The 23235-nt window shown below is 45.0% G+C and overlaps 1 protein-coding gene across 1 annotated transcript in view; it reads right to left on the bottom strand.

Annotated features, from left to right (window-relative positions):
* LOC119185981 (glutamate receptor ionotropic, kainate 2-like) overlaps positions 1 to 23235 on the bottom strand; it is a 100754-nt gene that overhangs the window by 10175 nt on the left and 67344 nt on the right. Inside the window, exons 7-11 of the mRNA XM_075895856.1 lie at positions 16910 to 17014; positions 15481 to 15594; positions 3142 to 3345; positions 1522 to 2048; positions 187 to 385 (exon numbers count right to left, since the gene is read on the bottom strand). Coding sequence (XP_075751971.1) covers positions 187 to 385; positions 1522 to 2048; positions 3142 to 3345; positions 15481 to 15594; positions 16910 to 17014 — 1149 coding nt within the window. The remainder of the gene's footprint in view (positions 1 to 186; positions 386 to 1521; positions 2049 to 3141; positions 3346 to 15480; positions 15595 to 16909; positions 17015 to 23235) is intronic.

Here is a 23235-nt window from a genome sequence, read left to right as displayed (position 1 = left end):
ACTTCACTAACAGCACGACAATCGGATAATTATTGATATTGTGATAACAATGCTGTTTAATACGAAATATATTATTTTAACGAGACCACTTGCTTTATGTTTGGTGCATAGTGCCTTTAGAAGCAATACTGCATGCATTTATCAGGAGCCGATCATAATATTCGTCGCCGATAGATGGTGCCATACCTTGAACAAGGCGTTAGTCGATCCTGAGCGAACGCATCCGTAGCGCACGGTGGACTGCTTCGCCAAGTCTTCGGCACTCTCGATGGGTGACAGAAGCCTCTCTTTAGTCAGGAAAGCTGCCAGGTTAGCCGTGTAAGAGGAAACCAGCACGAAAGAGAAGATCCACCAAGTTGCAGCAATAATGCGTGCTGAAGCTGCCCTGCACATTATGCCGTGTTATGTAAAATTATCTTGAACAAATAACGGTGCCCAAGCAGGCCACAGGGTGTAACTTTGTCGACACAGTGCCATTCTATAGGGAGTGTGCTACCCTATATGTTTTGCATATGGTATGTAGATGCATGCTGTCTGATTTCTAACAGAAATGGGTAATAATTCAAAACTGCACTGACAAATTATGTTATGCACCCTAAATAACTTTTTGTTGTTAAACATGTAATCTCACTGACTCGTATTTTTATGTTCTACTTTTACTGCATTTTGTATTGTATTACTCATCCCCTCTGTAACGCCTTTATGAGCCCGGAGGGTAATCGGAATAAATAACAAAGGAAACAATCAAAAACGAGCCCAATGTAAATAATGCGAACATTGGAAATTATTTTTAGAGTTGGGTTAAAAACGTGTAAAAAAAATAGCCAACCAACAGTCGGGATATGCACAAAAATTGTTACTTTCTGAAGAACAGAAACACCAAATGACTACTTTTCTGTAATTTTTGCTATGAAAAATTCACCAGGCCACAACAGTACTGCGAAATATCATAAATGTAAAAGTATGTTCTCCCTGTTTTGTTTTGAATATTTATGTTGGATTCACGTCACCATTAAATACTTTGTTGCTGTCTATCATGGGTCAGCGTCTTCTCATCGATAGTACTTCGAGCACGTGACATGGATTATTTCAACCGAGATGGCAAAAGTCTAAGGTGTGTCACAAGAATTACCAGTTCTTACAAGCGAGACTGGAGGACGTCTTTCCGAGCGAGAACAATTCACTAAGGCTATTAGCCACATATCTCCTCAATCTGTCAGCCGAGTTTCGATATCTGCTCAAGTTAACGTTATTTTTTAGGCTTAAGGTGTAACATACAACTTCGTGGTTAATAACTCTGGAAAGCTATGCGCACTTTAAAAAAATTGGTGTTATTTTATTTATTCAGCGTAGTCATATCTCACACAACAAAATGAAGCAATCTCTTAAGCGCTAGCTCTTGTTTTTTTTAACAATCTCTTTTATCAGCATAAGGTCGAAAACCCGACATTTGATTAGTTGAAGTTTTCTCTTTATTGTGCAAAACACAAAAGGTAGAGGTAGAAAGAATTTTCAACTTACCTAGGAAATAAACCACATCCCTGCCTCATGATGGCGCCAACTATGAACCAACAACTGTTAGGGAAAGTGAAGTCACTTTGCACCGTTGGCAGAGTACTATTTCTCCGGCGGTCAGAATATGACGTCTCTCGTTGGAGCTCGGAGGAACCGACTGCTTCCTGACCCTTGATGATGTCGAGCCTGGCACGGCCACTGTCCGTTTCAGTGTACCAATCTACATCACTTCGCACTAAACTGTTTCCGCAGCAGAAGCATCCATAACGTCGCGATATGGCACTATTTCTGTGGCACACTGCACTCTGAGCACGAGCGACGCAGCACAGAATTACACTCACAGCGACGCACGCCCCGGCGACACAAAGCCACACATCCCCCGAAAGCGGAGACAGGAAGAATAGGAGGAAACGCTTCTGGTCGGTCTTCTTGTAGAGTATGCCGACTCCCAACGTCATGAAAGGCATAGTGAAGTCGACAGACTGCTCGCGCTCTGAGGTGATGGTCAGGTCACCAATCGCCAGGTCTGCCTCCTGCAGCGAAGACGTAGGAATCGTCGAACAGTTGAGCCGATCGAAATAAGGAGCATTTGCTAGAGATGAGGTGGGTTATAAGTACGCTTGAATACCGAAAAACATATGACACTACCATTGACTTCAAAAAAAAATTCAGATGATTTTGGTGGTTGGCACATTCAAATAAAAGCCGTAAAGTGAATGGTGCGGAGTATTTGCAAATGAAGAGTAGGCAATATTTGCCCTGAAATATTTATGGTTGTAATGTCTCAATAACTTCACTAATCTTAGCTAAAGAGTCTAAATCGAGCCACCTGAGGCTTACAAGCCTCTTTTTTAATCAACGAGATGGTGTCATTTCACTGATTACCCACTTGTCCTCGGTAACGTCATCCCTAATCATAGGGTCAAGTAAAACAAAGCTTTGGAACACGGCGTTCTGTTCACAATGAATAGAACATGACCGAACGTGTCTAAATTTATTCCTACGAAATGAGAGTGGTTAGGACTTCAGTGTCTATAACTTAAAAATGATAACTTAAGTCCTAATAATATTATCAACTATTAAGCACTGCGGCTGCTTGACCCTTAGCCTGACTTAGACAACTGGGTGCGTTCTTTTTTCATTAGGCTGGCGTGTAAATGCGGTGAACAAAGAGCGAGGGCAAATACGTGTGATGCATGGCACATTAGCCATACTGAGTTTTTACGCATATGACACAACGGGTGAAAGCTGTCTATGTATGTGAACCAAGTCTACGGTATGGTGATGATTTTTATAGAGAAGCACAATAGCCTAACGTGGTTGCTAGTCTGTTAAAAGTTATTGATGTTATTAAGAGCGGCAGAAGCTGGACGATAGTTTTATGTTTAAAATACCATTTATTCAAAAGACTACAAAGCTTTTAAAGCACAAGATAGTGCATAACGGTTGTATGTTGTGAGCCGGAACACAACCAAACTATTTGAAGTACTGCGTGGGCTGCTTAAGAAGCACGCGAAGCGTTATAATTGCAATCTGCACAAGCAAGTACGACAGTTGTCCTAAAAGCTGTCTACCGTTACACCCATTTGTTGGCGTACGCAGTGAATTTCCTCAATCAAAACTTACCATGTCCACAAGTTCGCGCATTATGCCGTTCCACCTGCCCTGTGAGTCACGGGTTCCGTAGGCGCCATCTCTGACGAGCTTGAGCCGGTAGCGGAAGCCCAGCGTTGCAGATATTTCATGGAGCAAATCCACGCAGTAACCCTCGAAGCGGTCGTTTCCCTCGAGCTTGTGCGCGGATTTCTTGAGCATGACGTACGGTGCATTCTGCAGTAATGATCATGTAAGGCTTACGCGAGAGCTTCACTCTGAAGTTTGGGCAATATCGCCTGCATGTTTTCTGCTTCAAGAGGCTTTTAGCTTGTGTCTATGCATTTTTACATTACCATGCCACGGGAATACAGGGACGCATGTTTTGGTAAAGTTTTAGCTCCCCATGCGTAAACTTTTATGCACGTACGTAAACGTATACCTTCTCGTTTGTGCAAACCACTAAATGGTGATGAAAACTGCATCGCCGCACCTTGTCGTAGCTGCAGATTTTGTAATGTACCCCGGCCCAAGGACACATCCTCACCATTAGGTCGAGCGGTACCATTGACGGGGGCGCAGTGGTTGACCTTGATCATCGCTGCATTCTCCGAGGAATCGCCATCGCCTGTTGTTTAGTGCAGTTTTCGCAGGGTCATGCCAGTTTCACCGCCTACAACACGATGACAGAGCCACAACTACTGTGAGAGGGGTCCACTGTTGCCAGCCTTATTGACATAGCACCTGTATATATCGTCACTGTATCATCTCCGTCGTCAGTCGCCAAGTGTACGCCACCAGGAGGCTTATCTAATGCTCTTGAAGCTACTTTTAGTCCATATCTCTCTTCAACGAAAACTAATGAGTTATTGGCTCTTTTCACAAAACACCAGGCTTGTTCTGACGTTTGTTCGGATGGCTCAAGTCAAACTACGGCGGCTTCTCATCGCATCGCCACAGACAGGTCTCGTATCATTTGCCGTCACCCCTACCGTGGGTCGCATTCAGAACGCAAGGTTATCAGGAGCCCCTCCGCGGTGGTTTAGTGGCTAAGGTACTCGGCTGCTGACCCGCAGGTCACGGGATCGAATCCCGGTGGTGGCGGCTGCATTTTCCCGGTGGTGGCGGCTGCGGAAATGTTGTAGGCCCGTGTGTTCAGATTTGGGTGCACGTTAAAGAACCCCAGGTGGTCGAAATTTCCGGAGCCCTCCACTACGGCGTCTCTTATTAGCATATGGTGGTTTTAGGACGTTAAACCCCCAGTACCAACCAAGGTTATCGAGGAGCAAGTCAATGGCATGCTCGCACGCAAAGTTATCAGGCCTTCAGCAAGCCCTTGGTCTTCTGTTGTCCTAGTTAAAAAAAGGACGGATCAGTGCGAGTTTGCCTTGATTACAGGGCACTAAACAAAATGACCCGGAAGGATGTATATCCCATGCCTCGGATTGACGATGCCCCAAACACCTTACAGGGTGCAGAATACTTATCAAGCCTCGACCTATGATCTGGCTATTGGTAGATCCTGATGCATGAGTGATAAAGTGAAGACGGCGTTTGCTATACTCCTGATGCCCTCTTCGAATTTAATGTGATGCCTTTTGGGCTCTGCATTGCCACCGCCACATTTGAGTGAATGATTGACATTTTGCTTCGGGGCCTAAAATGGAAGACCTGTCTTTGTTACCTGGACCACATCGTCATCTTTTCATCAATCTTCTCGCAACACTTAGAACATCTATACGAGGTTCTCACATGCCTAGCCAAACGTGGTCTCCAGCTAAATACCATGAAGTTTACGAGCCGCAGCATCAAAATGTTACGTCACGTTGTCAGCAAGCTTGACATCAAACCGGATCTCGACAAGGAGGCCACTGTGTTGCACTTTCCTAAGCCCACTACGCAGATGACCAGGCTTAGTCCTATCAATTTCACTGCACCGTATGACCTCCTTCAGTCCGCAGACCTCACTTCGCTCCAACGTGCAGACATATACTGCTGTACAATCATCGATCGGCTCACCGGCTTTCCCCGTGCTCCCAACAGCCACTTACGACGACAACTCGCGTGTTTCAAACTTCATGATGGGACACTACTTCGGTTCATTTACCATCCTCTCGGTAGCCGACGGGTCCGTGTTATACATGGCTCACTTCGACTCCAAGCTTTAGAAGCGTGTCATGACGACGTGACGGCTGGCCACTTAGGTTTTCATAAAACCTACGGTCACATTAAGACTACCTGCATGTGGCCTGGACTCTCCACTAATGTTGCCAAGTACGCCACTTCCTGTTCGCCATGTCAACATCGAAAACATCCGAAATTTCCTCCCGCGGGCCCTTTACAACCTCTCCAGTGCCTATGCGTTTCTTCGAGTTCGTCGGTATAGACTTATACGGACCCCTTACGCTTACCCCCACCGGTCACCGTTGGATTGTTAGTGCCGTACACCATCTTACTCGCTATGCTGAGACGGCAGTTCTTTTCTCTGGCGCTGCCTCCATACTGGCCGACGTTGTTCTGCGTGCTATTATCTTGCGCCACGGCGCCCCTCGTGTTCTTCTGAGTGACCGTGGCAGGACATTTCTTTCTAATGTGCTCTTTGAAGTCCTACAGGCCTCTGACATCATCCATAAGGCCACCTCCGCATATTACCCGCAGACAAATGGTCTCACTGAGCGTTTCCTAGAACTTTGTCAAACGTGACCTCTATGTATATCCAATCCGACCACAGTAACTGGAACACAATAATACCTTTCGTCACGTTCGCCTACAACACTGTCATTCAACGCACTACAAGTTACAGCCCGTTTTTCCTTGTACTTCCTCGATGGCCGTCCACCATCTTTTGTTCTAGACAGCAGCTTCTTGGCCACGTCCTCTGTTTCATCTGCATTCCTTCCGGAAGAGTTCGCTGCCCGTGTCAACCGCTGCCGCACAATCGCCCGCGCAAACACCTAGTATTCAGGCCCAGCAAAAAGTTCATTGTGATGGGACACGTCAAGTTCACGTCAAGTTGACACGTCAAGTTGTGTCCTTCTACCCAGGCGACGATATGCTCCTCTGGACACCTGTTCGTACACCCGGCCTCTGTGAAAAAATCATTTACAGATACTTTGGTCCTTCACCGTGCTTGAACGAACATCGGCCATGAATTATCGCGTCAATCTGGTTACTTCGGCTTCTGATCGCCGTCGTCACGGGACCGAGATTGTTCATGTGTCTTGCCTGAAGCCTTATATCCGACGCTCGTACCCTTACTAAATGGGCGTCTTGCTGACCGCTTTCGTGTAGGGAGGAAAAGTGTGAGTACTGACCCTGTCGTTCATCTCCTGCGCATACAAATCATCGTGATCATCATCGCCGTAGTCTCTCGCCGCGTGTTTGGTTGCTGGCTCACGCATCTGTGTTGAAAATACAATGGTCGCTCCTTCGTTTACCTGACACCGTCTCACATTATATTTGATTTAGTTAAAATTGAATTATAACTGAGGCAGAATAATAGATGTTTTTACTGTTTAGCGCATGCTGTTGTATAAAAACACTGCATTACCGGACGATGGTATTGACACCACTTGATGAAATAGGCACATTTGTTAGCACCTAGTATTTATTTATGTATTTATTTATTGTATACCTGCATCGCCCCAATGAGCATTACAGCAGATGGGTTACATCCAAAAACATACGAAGTAAACACACTCCCAAAGCGTACTGAAACACATCATTCTCCAAAATGTTATGAAGGAAATATTAGTAAAAAAAATTCCTCCGTCACTGTCCCACTACAAAGCAATTAATCAAGAAATAGGATGCATGACATTTCTGCAAGAATAATTTTGTGCCCCGCCTCGGTGGTCTAGTGGCTAAGGTACTCGGCTGCTGGCCCGCAGGGCGCGGGTTCGAATCCCGGCTGCGGCGGCTGCAATTCCGGTGGAGGCGGAAATGTTGTAGGCCCGTGTGCTCAGATTTGGGTGCAGGTCAAAGAACCCCAGGTGGTCTAAATTTCCGGAGCTCTCCACTACGGCGTCTCTCATAATCATATAGTGGTTTAGGGACGTTAAACCCCACAGATCAATCAGTCAATCAAGAATAATTTTGTGCTCTCCTGTTTTTGCTTGACCACCTTAGATGGCGCCTCCTATCCAGCGTTTTGGCGGGCTTTAGGTCTCTTACCTTTATGTTTCCGGCATTCCAGGTCCTCCAGATTCAAGGTGGGTGAAGCAAGCTGATAACAACTCGCACTCGAATTTGCGGCTTGAATCTCCGCAAGGCGGAAACCGGGCTTGGACTCGCTCGTTAGATACCGTGCCAACCTGTTGTGCCCCCTCGATCTCCAATGACAGGGCAGCTATGGCCGACCGGCCTGTCCTCCGCCAACTCCTGACGCCGTGAAGCTCTCGCTGAGTGGTGCCCTGTCCTCGGACTCCTACGACCGTGTCCATGTTTACCATCTTCTTTCTTCTGTATGTGGGTTTCTCTGTTTTTGCCCCTATCTCTATCCATATTCATTTTATATACTCCTTACCGCCATCCTCCGTGAGTCACTCTTGAGGTGTCGCACTACGATGCAGACAGTTACGGGGCTTACTTTTATCTTCTTTCTCTTAAGAATCACTTACAAACCATGTTTAGCCACGAATGAAGGTGACTTAGTGAGATAGGGCCAGAAACGTAAGACCTTTCGGGAGAGTAGGAGGAGGAGGAAATAACTTTATTCAGAGTCCGGCGAGTAGATGGGGTGGGCGACTGGCCCCGCCTAGGTTACGGCCAGGAGTCCTTGAATCCTGGCGGCTTCCTCGGCCCGCTGGACGGCCCACATTTGGTCTTCGAGGACGGAACTGAGCATTGCGGCCTCCCAGCGCGCGCGAAGGCTGTCAGCAGAGGCCGCATACTTGTTATGAGTACTAATCCCTCTACATTCCCATAACATATGCTCCAGAGTGGCTCTGGAGTCGCAACGCTTGCACCTGTCCGTTTTGTATATATCAGGATATATAATGTGCGATAGTGCAGGATTCGGATATGTCCTAGTTTGTAACTGCCGCCATTCGACAGACTGTCTTTTTGTTAATTTTGGGTGAGGTGGCGGGAATATGCCCCTCTGTAATCTATAATGCTTTGTAATTTCATTGTATCTGGTCATTCTGTCTTCCCACTCCCACTCGTCTGCCACGCCGTAATCACCGGAGGAGGTTGGGGCGGCACTTGAGAGGGCAGCTCGGTCGGTGAGCCCTCGAGCTGCGTCATGTACAGCCCCATTGTTGCTGTCCCCCGCGATGGCATGAGCAGGTGTCCATATAATATATGTATTTCTGGGGCTTGTTCGACACCCTCCTTTGATAATACGTAGTGCCTCCGGGGAGATGCGGCCGTTGGCAAAGTTTCTCACTGCCGTTTGAGAGTCACTGACTATCACGGTTGCGTTTGTCTGAGCTACAGCGAGCGCTATGGCTACCTCTTCCGCTGTCTCGGTACTTGTGGTGCGTATCGTCGTGCATGTCATACAGCGTTTGTTGCTATCGATTACGGCTGCGGTAAACCCCCGTTTGCGCTTGTATCGAGCAGCGTCTACGAAAACTGCGTCCTTGTCATTACCGAACTTTTTTTGTATTTGTTTTGCTCTTGTCTCTCGTCTAGCTTTATTGTGTTCGGGGTGCATGTTTTTTGGCAAGGGTGGTATCATCATTGTTTCCCTGGTCTCTTTTGGAATGTCCACCTTAACGCCGTGTTGCGTGTGATACGTTATACCTAGTCGCTCTAGAATATGTCTTCCTGCTCGTGTCTTAGAGAGACGTTCATATTGCGCCGTACGCTGCGCCTCAATAAGCTCATCTATTGTATTGTGCAGGCCTAACTGTAACAGTTTGTCGGTGCTTGTGCTAATCGGTAGCCCTATAGCTAGTTTGAATATTTTTCGAATGAGGCAGTCTAGCTTGATCTTTTCCGCGACTTGTCATTTTAAGTATGGCGCTACGTATACTATTCTGCTAATCACGAATGCCTGTATCAACCTTATCGTGTTTTCCTCCCGCATGCCGCTGTGCTTAGTTGCTATCCTTTTTATGAGTCTCATTATTTGGGCTACAGTTGCATCCAATCGCCTGAGGATTTCTCCATTGTTGCCCTTGGCTTCGATAAGCAGACCCAGTACTCTGATCCTGTCGACTATGGGTATGGTTTTTCCATCGGCTGTTCTTAACTGTATTTCTTCTCTATGAGCAAGACCTTGCAGGCAGTTGCCTGGTTTGCGACCTCTACGAGTAGGTCTGTACAGCAACAGCTCTGATTTTTCCGCAGAGCAGGCTAGCCCAGTACCTTCCAGATACCGCTCGACCGTTTCGACTGCTGTTTGAAGCGTTTCCTCTATTTCGCCATCACTACCACTTCTCACCCATAGGGTGATGTCGTCTGCATATATAGTATGATTCAGTCCTTCGATTGCTTGGAGTTTGGTTGGCAGTCCAATTAGAGCCAGATTGAATAACATAGGTGATAATACCGAGCCTTGCGGCGTACCTGCACTGCCCATCTCAATTTCCTCTGAAACTAGGTCCCCTATCATGATCTTTGCCTTCCTTCCCGTCAGGAAATTACGCACGTAATTGTACGTCCGTTGTCCCAGATCTAGATCGTTTACCCTTTTTAGCACCGTTGCATGGGTTACATTATCAAAGGCCTTCTTGAGGTCTAACCCTAGAATGGCCTTTGTCGCTGTTCCCGGATTATCTATAATCTGATGTTTTAACTGTAGCATTGCGTCTTGCGTTGAGAGGTTCCTCCTGAACCCTATCATTGTGGGTGGAAGCGCATCCCGGTCCTCTAGATAGGTAGTTATCCTCTCCAGAATCACGTGCTCCATGAGTTTCCCCACGCAAGATGTGAGAGATATGGGTCTCAAGTCCGCAATCTGCACTCGCTTGCCTGGCTTGGGTATTAACACGATTTTTGCCGTCTTCCATTGTTGCGGAATCTGTCCTGCCTTCCATGATTTGTTAATGAATTCAGTTAACTTAGTTATGGACTCGTCATCCAAATTGCGTAGCGTTTTGTTAGTTATGCCATCTGGTCCAGGTGCTGATCTAGTATTGAGTTTTTGCAAGACGGCCCTCACTTCTGCCTCCCCGATCTCGTTGTCTAAATCATCATTTGCTAGCCCTGTGTAATCAGGGTGTGTAACGGGAAGCGCTTGAGAGATGTATGTTTTCTTGATTTGATTCAGGAAATCCTGCTCTGTACCTTGATATCTTTGTATTAACCGATTAATATTGTGCCTTTCTGCCAACTTGTTTCCGTCCGGGTTTAACAAATGTCTAAGGATGGTCCACGTTTTCGCCATTCCTATCTGGTTGTCCATGTCATTGCACTTTTCCTCCCACTGTTGTCTGCACAGCTGCTGGGCGCATTGCTCTATATCTCTGTTCAATTTAGCTATCTTTCTACGAAGTGTCCGGTTGTGCCTTTGGTTTTTCCACCTCCGTTGTAAACCTTCCTTAGCTTCCCACATGTGGAGAAGCTTATTGTCTACATACTCTAGCTGCGCCTCCGGTGGCACCGTTTGCGTAGCGGCCTCCACGTCTCGTTTTAACTTTTCGGTCCATTCCTCAATACTCCGTATCATTTCGTCGGGCTCCTCTCTGATGTTTCGGAACTTGTCCCAATCGACAAGTTTAAGTTGTCTGCCTTTTGCCTTCCGCGGCCCTGCCCTCACCGTTATTTCAAGTATAAAATGATCGCTTCCCAAGTCATGTTGCGTATTGGTCCATTGCGTGTCCAGTATATTTTTGGTGAACGTCAAATCTGGCGTGGTATCCGCGCAAACGCTAGTACCTGTTCTTGTAGGAATGGATGGATCGGTCACGAGCGTCAGGCCCTCCTCCTGTGCGTCCAACCACAAGTTCCTGCCTTTCTGGGTTTCGATCCTGTATCCCCATGCACCGTGTGGGGCGTTGAAATCTCCTCCAATCACTAGCGCCCGGTTGCCCGTTATAGCGAGGGTTTTTCGAAACAGCGTGCGGAATTTGTGCTTTCTGCATTTAGGACTGCTGTAAATATTCAATACGAAAAGACTGTCCTCTGTTTTTCGCGTGGGTATGAGTTCGAGGAGAATGTGATTTATTGCCTTGATTTCCATGTCATGTTGCACCACCGCGTGATTTCGCTTAACCAACGTTGCTAATACCTTTGTCTCCCCATCAGCACTGCCGAATGACTTATATCCCGACAGTTTGACCAGCCCGTGCGTTTCTTGCACCATTATAACATCCGGGGTGCTGGTGTCTTTAAGATGTTGTTGCAAAATGTATCGTTTTCGATTATATCCTCGGCAATTCCATTGCCAAATAGTGTAGCTATTTTGTCTGTTCATGGCGGCGTTACAGGCTCTCTAATCCCTCGGTGGGCACCGAGGTCCTAGCGTACGGTTTAAAAGACGTCTTAACTGGGCCCCCACCACTTGACTGCGATCCCCATATTGCTAGCTTGGCGTTGAAATCAGCCACCATTTGCTGCACTTTCTGCAATATCGTCTTGCCTAGCTCCTCAATTTTGGCCTCTATGTTTGCCTCAAATCTAACTTCTTGTTGTTCGAGCTTAGTTTGCAATTTTTTTTCAATTTGTTCCATTGTGGCTTCCATGGTGTTTGCGAATTCCTCCTGTCTTTCTTGTGGCGTCGCCACTGCTTTTGGTTTCTTTACCACGCTTTTAATCGGAGCGTTCTCTGGTTTACGTTTAACAGGGGTGAGGGCTGCTACCTCTTCCTCCATTGCTGCGCCTTTTTCCTTCATTATAACTTGTGAGGTTTCCTCGTTGCGTGTAACCCCTCCGTTTTTCAGAAAATCATTTTCTTCCCTGAGTTTTCTAATCTCATTCATAAATGCAACATTGTTCTGCCTGATCTGCGCCAATTCGTTCTCTAGCGCCTTAATTTTACATTGAAAAGCAGCCTCTGCCTCCGCGCGCGCCCCGGAGGCCACATCAGCCCAGCTCACCTGGAAGGGTCCCGCGGTGCCACGGACGCCGCTCGGTCCTTTTGAGCTTTGGGATCCTCCTCCCTCCTTTGATCGGGGAGACCCGGTGTTGCCGGTCTTGGGTCTAGACCTCGATCTGGACCTCGATCTGGACCTCGATCTGGACCTCGATCTGGACCTCGATCTGGATCTCGACATAGATGTGGTGGTAGTAAACGTAGAGCGGTTTTTGTTTTGTGCTTGAAGCTTGGTGAAGGCTTCTGGTCCGGATGCGTCCCGTGTCCGATGTTCCGATCTTTGACCTGAGTCACCCCATCTTTGCCTGTGAAGTGCTTTCGCTTCCGTCTCGTAGTAAAGTGCTTCTTCTTCCTCCCGTCGGGCTCGTTCCCAGCGGCGTCGTTTCACCAGATACGGTACCTTAAATCTGGCCTTGCAATGGCGATCTGCCGTCGGGTGGTCTTTGCCACACAGCTGGCACTTCACTTCGCACTCGTGCTCCTGCGGTGGGTTCTTAGTACCACACCCGCTGCATATTCTGTTATTCGGGCTCGGGCAGACGTCAGCTCTGTGACCAAGGCGTCCACACTGGTAGCACACGTCTATTTTCTTGCAGTATAGTGAGCACTTGACCAGTGCTCTTCCGTAGCTCACATAACTTGGAACGCGATGCCCATCGAAGAGGACGATGACGTTTGTGGTGTTTTCCATCCTCTTGGCCATGAGGACTGTCGGATTTCTCGGGGTTACCAGCATTTCCACGATCTCTCTTGGAGACACGTCCTGCGTTACACCTCGGATCACCCCTTTAGATGTATCTTCCGGAGCTGACTCGTACGCATTGGCTTCGAATTCTTTGTCCCCAATCTTCAGTTTAGCGATGGTTCTGTATTTTTCGGCGCGCTCCTCTGATGGTGTGCTGACCACTAGAATGTTCTGTTTATAGTTGGCACATACCGTGTCTTCTTCCGATTCATTCCTGGGTATTTTAGCGGCGTTGGCGATGCAGCATTCTAGACGATTGATCCCGTAGTCAGTGACATTGAAGCCGTCACGTGGGCGCACAATTATCTTGTAATCTTCCTTCGGCAGACGGGGCATCCTGCTCGCAGCCGCAATTTGTCTTGCTCTCTGTCCCTTCCTCCATCTATTACTGACCACGTTCTCGCTTGAGAAGTGCGTTTCTTGGTCCTTGGCTTCATGCGTTGTGGTTTCTTTGTTGGCTCGTCCTTTTCTGTTCACAAGGCGCCAACCTGCGTCGTTCTCATACTCTTGTTGCGTGATATCTTCGCCATCCACGCTCATCGTAGCCATCCTGTGGCATTAACCCGATAAGACGCCGCCTTAAAGGGGCTCAAGACGCCAGCGTCCGTGGGCTAGGCCAAGCGCATTATGCACAGCAGCAGGAGGCAACGGCGTCGTGCGTTCGTCGGTGTTACATAAATGTGGTCAATGTGCCGAAAATTAAACGTCCACCTACTTGAGAGTGGTATCGCGGGGTTCCGTGGAACTTCCACTTTCTTCACTGTAAGAAGGCGTCCGTCAATTCTTCGATTTCACGCTGAGAATCACTGAAAATCTGCGGAGCCGACGCGACATGCGTGTCTGCACTCCGTGGCCCCCTGGCGGTCCCCCACCTAGCTGCACGGCGTTAGAAAAAAAAAGGATTATACTTCCGGGAGAGTAGTATACGGTCTAAAAAGTTTCACGTCTTGTAGAGGCTTGTGCATGCGCACTTTAGTTCTGGTGTCTGATAACGCGGTAACCTAAAGAAGTATACATACAAGCTAAAAGCCCTTTATAACAGTATTCAAACTACGTTTTGTTTTGGATAACCAGCAGTCACCATTGCGGAAAAATAACATTGCACGTTTCTACCGAGTAGTGTATCCCAGGCTACTCATAGGGGCATTGGAATATCGTGTTACCGACCGGTGGTACCGAAATCTTGCGACATTTGTGGAACCATAGTCGTGGACACGTTTTTTTTTTCCTTTTGATTACGAAGGACACTCATTCTTAACTACACTGCTGCAACACGTTTCTACAAAAATAATTTGGTGCTTGCCTGGTTTTTTTTTCCCCGCTATAGGTGGCACAACCTATCCGACCTTTAAGGGGCTTTATATCACTGAAGTTTAGGGCTTCTATTTTGTAGATCACTCAAATTTATTATAATTCTTGTGGTTTAGCGTTATTATAATAATTAAAGTCGTAGTGGAGGAATGCGGTAATTTCGACATCATGGAGTTCCTTAACGTGCACGTAAATCTAAGCACATCCACTTCAAGCTATTTCACCTCCATCGATAATACGACCACCGCTGCCGGGATTCGATATTGTGGCCTACGGGTCAGCAGTCGATTGCCTTAGCCATTGAACAAGCGAGGAAGTAGCCGTGAACGAAGGCGAATTCAAAATCTATGTATTGTAGTGGACGTGAAAAATACCTGGTGATTAGTTTACGTTCCGTGAAAGCCAGTATAAGTTTCATAAACACATGCGCAAGCGCTGATTCATGATGGTATTCGATATCACATTTACGTCAGACAACATATGTATACTCTAAGAGCCCCTATTACTGTGTAGCATACTTGATAATTTTGTATTGAAGTGATCTAGAATGTAGCCTTTAATGACCATGCAGAGTTATGCACAAGAAGGAGCACAACTACGCAAGTATTTATACTTGCGCACATTCGGCTGGCACATACTAAACACGTTTAAACTAGCTACTAGGTTTTCGTTGATTGCAAAGTTTGCTCGAGCTGCCGTAAATGCAAACAAAATTGGTAAATATGCGAAACCGCATGAATTTTTTTACATTACCTGAAGTGATAGCTCATTTGAACACTATATTTATATTGTTCTGCTTTACGGGTCTGAAGTGATTGATTTAACGTGTTGTATTGTAGCCCGTCTTTTTCCACCGATTTTTCTTTCCGCTGTTTTCCCCTGTATATTCACCTTCAAAAAATAGAGGGCAGCAAACCAGATGTTTGATTGTGAGTGATCTTACCGTCTTTCCCCTTATTTATCTCTTTCTCTCTCTAGCAGCCAAATAACACTTTTCATGTAATTTATTTTGCCTGCTTCTGACAGTGTCTAACATGCAGATACCCGTTTTGCCAATTTGGTTGAAATCTCTAATTTTGTACTCTTGTTTTGGGTACACAATCTTTAACACTCACAGCCTTTCACACTTGCATCTGTCGGCCAATTTAACCTTTCACATTCAAAAAGGCAAAACTATATATATATATATATATATATATATATATATATATATATATATATATATATATGATCCCACGAAATACAGCTTTACCAGTGCGACCACCTACTAAACAGATAACTAAGCCAGGTGCCGACACTTCCACCAGGTTCTAATAGTGAACGATGGTCTCACCAATATCGTCGTTATTCTCAGAGTCTTGTTCTTCAATACGCTGAGTATTTCGTCCTCAAACATCTTTTCTGCTCGAGTAATGTTTAGCCCCGATGACATACTCCACGTTCCAACCTGAGAATAAACACGGAAGCATTAAAAGTACTAAGATTAAGCAAGAAATGCCATCGTAAAAATACAATTATTTGCAATCTTCCTAGGGGGGCACTTTAAGTTAAAGTTAGTTTGTACGCACGATTTGAAAACGAAAAAAAAAAGATACTTCGAGCACCTCTGACTTTCACCTTCTGAAGTAGGATGGGATGGCGCATTCCGTCCTTCAATTCGTCATGCTTCACCATGTCATAGGCAATGCACGTGGCATTGGCTTTTTCAAACTATTACAGCATGCCTACTGCAAGAGCAGTTGCGATGTACCCCCTACGTCATAGTTATTCGATTCGAAAATTGGCGAAGTACCCACCCGCAAGGCGCCATGCGCATCCCGGCAACAACCCACTTTGCAATGAGAGGGCTGCTTTAAACAGCTGACTCACTGCGCAATTTGCACATTTTGACGCCTGGTGCAATGGTAAGATTCTGCAACGTGATGCTTCTTTCATCTTGATGGCCCCTTGGTAGATAACATAATCATAACCTTTTTCTTATGCAGCCTGAAGGGCGGAAGTGGCTCTCCGGCAGAACACCAACTAGCCGCAGGAGGTACAAGTTCGACTCTCACTTGGACCAAAATTTTTAAATGTTTTTATTCTGTTCAATGTCTTACAATTCAAGTCCTCAAGAGACGCGTATAAAATTGTTACCCTACGAAACATAGGTGCACCCATCTAAAACGAGGCACGATTGCATGTAATTTTAACTCTTCGCGCATCCCTCCCAATAGAAAAATAAGCGCACGTGTTGTTCAACACTATGATGAAAAAATACATATTTTCAAGGTAAGATTGTACGTGACATGTGAACTAAATGTAGCTTGTAAACCACGTCAATGCTAAAAATCAAGCATTCAATGTTGAAATAATTCCAATGACAGAGCTAGATGAAGGTTTTCTGCTCCAAGCGGAGCAATCACATTTCAATAGCAGATTAAAAGCGTGCGTTGTGTGTTCGAATGGCAGACTAAGAGCAACCGCAGATCACGGATTGCTCTTTGGAGCGAAAATTCTCGCTCCGACAAAACTGGTGGATATGGCCGGAAGTTCACGTGACGTATTCTGTGAGCCCGTCTTTCATCCAATCAACAATGGATGTCCGTAAAACGCTTCGCGCCCTGACATGCTCATTTGCTTGATTTCCGCTCACTAACTGCTTTAGTCGAGATGCATGCGTTCAAATCACAGATTTGTGAGATACCCAGTTTGGATTTGCGCGCTCTCTTTGCTGTCTGGGCCAGCGCTTGTGTCTGCTATTGGAATTCGACATCACTTACTGAAGTCAGTCCCGTACGCTTGAGTTTTGCCACGTACAGGGACACGTTTCTCCGTTGGCTTGAAGAATCCAGCCACAATGGTCCACTCAAGCCCGAGAAACGAATCTGCCAGAAACAAGATTTAGTGAAATGAAATATTAAACAAATTTTAACCAGTTCTTCAATGTGAAAAAGGGCCACCGGGTAATATGCGAGAGGAGAAGCAAGGAAGTCGCAACCTTGCCCACTTTGGACATCAATGAGGACCATCAATAAAGTTATACTCGCCTTGTCTTAACTGGGTAACGTTTATCTGAGCTTAGCAACTTTGAATGCAAAGCAATAATTAAGCTTGTGCTTTGCTCAGGCTGACAGCAGCTTGCTATCGTTTACCAAAACGATAGCAATGTGTGTTTACACTCACAATGTCCTCCAGCGAACATTTTCACAAATAACACTTCCACGCGTCTCCCTTTTCGAAGCCCGCAAAACTCACACTGCCAGGCCACTTTTTAATAAAGTGAAAGCTTAAAATATGAAAATGGGCTGCTTCTTTTAGTAAAGAATGTGATATTTCAAAGAAAAAACAAGGAGGAATGTTTCTCATTGAGTGTCTCTCTATCTTTGTTCTCCGCTGATCGATATATTTCGAAACCTCTTTTCATAAACAATGCTTAAAGCAAGAGTACTCACAAAATATCTGCTCATCTATTTGGTGTTGAAAAACACCTGTCTTGAACGAGATGATTTGCGTGCATGAACGTCGTCGTTGTCGTGAAAACCGAGTCGCCTCATCGACGTCTTCCTGATTTTTTTATGTGGGATAACGTAAACTGAACATTTCGCCTAATTGCCTTCACATCTGCATAAAATATTCGGGTCCCTGAAAACATCCTCGATATTCTCCTAAATTCAAATAAAAAAAACGGCCCTCCTGCGAATAGTAAGTATGAGCATGTATTCTAGACGTACTTTGAATAAACGCGAAAAGCATCATACGTTGTTGCCTAAATAGCAGCAAACCTTTGTTCGAAAAAGCAATCTTCACAACTTCCGCATACATACACAGCGCCGGTAATTGGTTGTGCTTTGTTCGGAACTCGTGTACAGCTACGAGCTCCTCATTAGTCAGTTTCTGCTGAATATATTTCTATCGCCTGTGGCTCTATTCATTCAGCGTTTTAAACGCTTTCACAGTGCAGAGTTTGGTAAGATGGCTTATCACAACCAAACCGTGATTATGTATTATTCAGAACAGCCCTTCAGGCGGCGACTTCTCTGGTGCCCAAATATTAGACTAAGTTTAGTGAACCATGTGTGTACTCAGTGTCCTTATCGTAAAAAGCTTGCTTAGCGCGCTTACAGCCGCATATATTTTTTCCAGTTCCTTATTACTGGGAGCGGAAGATATATTTACAAACGTTGGTCGCTGCTCCCTTTATTTGTTGTTCTAGCATATTTATTTCCGCTCCTATAATGCAGCTGCTAGCTGCTTTTGTAAATAAAATTAAATAATATCTAGTGACCTGCACAGTGAAAGGCTGTGACGGCCGTTTTATTCCTCTGAGAGAGAAAAGCTCCGGTGTCAGATACAAAAAATAACTGGAAGAACCCACGTTTAGAGGGAATCGATGATATAAGAAGTACGAATCAGAAATGTTGATATGTCACATCAAAATCAGCACAACGTAACGAGGTGAAGGTAAATGATGCCATACACGACTTCCGTGTCATGATTATCATGTTTGGATGTGTCGTTTGCTTTTATCATCAATTCACGTCACTTGTTATCAAATTTAGTATATGTGGAGCTAGCAAAAAGACCGCGAGCACGCTATGAGCGTAGAATATTGCCATGTTATCACATGACACGCGTGTCAGGATTATCATGTTTGCACCAGTAATATATTCCGTCATTCATTGACGTCATGTAACCCGGAATTTGCTATATGTGGAGCTAGCAAAACGGCCGCGAGTGCATCATGAAGGGCCCAATATACATGCTGGGTACAGCGACGCTACGGTAGCAAAACGCGAGCACTCTATAATCTGACGCCAGGCGCGACCAGCGTCCGTGGGCGCAGCCCGACGGACTCCGGCGCTGCAGTTCGCGCCGATGCGTTACCCAGACAACACTGCGTCTCCCTCTTTTCGTGACGAAAGGATACCGGACGCCCTGAAACGCGCATGCGTAAAAGCAACGCAGCGTTTGCGCGCGCCTGCGAGTATATGGCAGGTCCGGCACCTGGTGTGGCAAAGCCGGCAAGACGCGAAGAATTAAACGCCGGCGAGCACGCGCATCGCTTCATCTCGAAATGTATTGGCGCCTTGACTGTGGCATGTAGTCATGTTCTCACATAACACGCATCTCATAATTATAATTTTTGCACCAGTCACATACATTCGTCATCCATTGGCGTCATGTAATACCAAATTTGGCATCTGTGAAGCTAGCGAAACGGCGGCGAGCGCATTCAATGTGGCATGTGGTAATGTTGTTATAAGACACGCCTGTCATGATTATCAAGTTTGAATGTGTGATTTACCTATGTCGTCCGTTCGCATCACGTAATAGCGAGTTTGGTACATGTGAAGCTAGCGAAACGGCCTCCAGCGCATCGTGAGCGTGGCATGTAGTCATATTGTACATGACAGGATCTCATGATTATCATGTTTGCACCCTTCGCATACCTTCGTCATTCATTGACGTACTATAATACAAAATTTAATATATGTGACGCTAGCGAAACGGCCACGAGTGCATCATTAGCGTGGCATGTAATCATGCTGTGACATGACACGCATGTCATGATTTTCATGTTAGGGTCTGCCGCTTGTGTTCGCCATGCAATCATGCCATACCATACCAGTTTTGCAAAATGTCATGTGAACGAAACCAGCGCACTAACTACAGGACCATGAATTGTAAGTCATGACATTCATGACATACGTCTCATGATTTCCATGTTACGACTAATCGAATATATTCTTCATGCAGTCATGTTATTCCATACCAAGTTTGGTATTGATACCTATATTCAAACGGCCAGAAGAGCTAAAAGTCGTGGACGGCTAGATAGATAGATAGATAGATAGATAGATAGATAGATAGATAGATAGATAGATAGATAGATAGATAGATAGATAGATAGATAGATAGATAGATAGATAGATAGATAGATAGATAGATAGATAGATAGATAGATAGATAGATAGATAGATAGATAGATAGATAGATAGATAGATAGATAGATAGATAGATAGATAGATAGATAGATAGATAGATAGATAGATAGATAGATAGATAGATAGATAGATAGATAGATAGATAGATAGATAGATAGATAGATAGATAGATAGATAGATAGATAGATAGATAGATAGATACCCTCAAAGTCACCGAAGTTTGCTAAGAAATGCTTCGCATTTAGAGAGTCGCGCACACATGCTGTGCACACCCAAGAAGTGACCGGCAAGGCATCGAGATTTCGTAAGAGCCGGCAACTATACCAAAAATGAGGGAGCGATACATTTTAGCAAGCCGCACGATCGACATCTCTGTCTGCCGAAAATGTGTGTTCAGCCGAGAGGTTGTCATGGACCACAAACTCACAGAGTCACTCCTAACCTGGTAGCTCAAGCAGTGGAAGTAACGTCAACACCTGCGGAACTTTCAGAATGCCCCGAACGAACCCGCCAAACCGACATTCATCACCTGTTGCGGGTGAGGACTGAATGCTTTAGTTGTGCTGCCCACACCTATCCCTTGCACGTCCTGTTTCCTGTATTGTTGTACTGATTGCTTTCACCGCCTTATGATTACTATGCGTCTGTTGTTTCTGATGCGCGCAAACTATCTAGTATCCCATATGTCACTGTCATTCATGATAAACCTCTCACGCGTCAATAAGTTGGTTCTCTGCTATGCTTGATATGCCATGTTATAGTACTTCCATCATGTGTGTTACGTTGCATGTTGTGTGTGCTATTCCTGGTGTTACGACCATTGCTTACTTTGTCTGTTATATTTGTGCGCGTGGGTAAATCGCAGCGTAAGTTCCTCAAATATCATTACGCTGATTGATCTAACAGCACTTGACACAGAAGATGCCGTGGCTTCTCCTGAGTCATTGTTTTGAAGGCGAAAACGATTGGTCTTTTGCCGTCATAAGCCCAGCCACATAAGCCCAGCAACCTTTGCGTTACCACACCATGACAGCGATGAGCATATTCTCTACATATGAGCATGGCCGCTAAGTACGGCGAGTACTAATTAACACAGCCACATCTATAGATGAATGAGTTGCTGCAAAAGCTAGAGAAAAAGATTCCATATGCCACAGCTACTACATGTATGACAGCCTTAACAGAGATTTCTGCCGAGCATTTTTAGTCTTACTAAAATCTACACTGTTACAGCAAAAGTAGTTGATATACAAGAGCATCAGTACAGATAAAGGAACAGCATAATTGAACTCCTTCCCCCCCCCCTTTATTTGTGGCCATCAGGCGTGTCTTAAAATAACGCCATTGCTAAGCCCAGCGATAGCTTCACATTTGGGATGGAAAAAATTTACCATTAACTCATGAAAAGAAATGTGATTAAAGACTGCCTGCTTTCGTTATTTCGTGACGACTGCATCTTACAAGGCGAAAACGAGAAAAATGTTTGCTTTTCTTAGCAAGCAGTACTTGGAGAAAGTAATGGAAAACGAAGCTTGCCGTAAGTTATCTTGTTACATGCAATTATTGAAGGTACCGTAAAAAGTGTGGGTGACGAGAGTACGACTTAGCAAGGTTCAATGTGCAAAGGTGTGTAAGTTGGTACAGCTCATAGTGCAGAACACCGCGAACGACAAGGTACCATTTCTAGTCTTCCTCACGGTGTTAGGTGACTCAACGGTTTAAGTTGCAGCAACAACACCTAATGTCATGCTAGCACTCAGAAGGTATATTCTAGGGACCATAGTGTTGGTGCCACAAGCGGGTTAGTTTAGCAGACCTGACTGGCTGCAGCTTGCACCTTGCTATCAAATTGGCATATGAAGTCTCGCGAGGGATTATCGAGGTCAATGTATACGAATGAGCACTACACACATTGTTGATTTACGCTCAGGAAGTTGGCATTGTATATCTCCTATTGTATATTCTGTAATAGTTCCTAACAAGTTTCGCTACCAAATATATTCTATCAGTTTCACTACTGATATTTTAAGTAAACTCCTCATTTGTGAAGATGTAGACTATGCTATCAGAATCCCTAAATCCTAGTTATCCTCTGTTTTTTTTTCCAAACCACGAAAAAAGATCTTTGTCTACATTTCAGACAATGTTCGGTGCCAGACACTTCCTGTTAGTTTGAATAATATCCCCTCATTTGTGAAGCAATAGACCTTGTTACGAAAATCACAAAATTTTAGTAACGTTTGCTTTCTTCTAACCTCGAAATAAAACATCTCCTCTTTCCATTTCTTTTCTGTCTCTCATACATCAATAGCGCTTCAATGTGACGGAACTTCGTACATGTCCACAGCCGGCAAATTTACCACTGTGAACAAGAAAATTGCACATTAAGGGCACCTCCTTCAGGGCTTAAGCTATTACTTCTATTTGACATATTTGATTTACGAGAATTTGTGGTTCTTGCGTGATATGCGCAAAATTAAGGCCGTGGTCTCAAGGGCTTATTAGTTCAACAGCGTCAAACCATATGATGGAGCATGGGCGAATTGTTTTCTCCCATTAGTACCTAAATATGGAACATAGGTTTTTCAACAAACCTTGAAATATATCATTGGCACAAAAATGATCATATCTACAATTATAGCTTATAAATAAACGGGACTACAAAGTGCAGTTTTAAAGAAGCCAGGTTAGTCTTACTACTAGTAGGATGACTATGTAAAAATTTAATTCGGTGTACCGTCCATGTCATATGGCCGATTATATGGAGGTGATACTTTATATGGTACGAAGTAAGCAAAATCTCCAATACAACTGGACGGATTCATGATGTGATTACTTCTGAAAATAAAAAAAAACTGCGTGGCGTCCGCCGCACAGCATGGCTTTGAGCCAAAGCACGAGACAAAGTTTTATTCTGCAATGAATGCCCACGATACCTAACGAATATGAGCAATCTCGCTGCTCTATTGCACGCAGGTTTCTATGAAGACCCATTTGGCCTGCGCATTCCGCATGTGTTAACTCTATATTGCAACAATGACATGGAACATTTCAATCCTACCTTTGCGAAATTGAAAACTTGAGGGCAGTTACTGAAAAGGTTTGATGAAGCAAATTCACAACGCGTTGTTACGTTCAAAATAACTATTACACTTCGTATT

This window comes from Rhipicephalus microplus, chromosome 5 (assembly GCF_043290135.1).
Source record: "Rhipicephalus microplus isolate Deutch F79 chromosome 5, USDA_Rmic, whole genome shotgun sequence".
Classification (NCBI taxonomy): Eukaryota; Metazoa; Arthropoda; class Arachnida; order Ixodida; family Ixodidae; genus Rhipicephalus; species Rhipicephalus microplus.
This window is presented reverse-complemented; position numbering and strand designations above follow the sequence as displayed.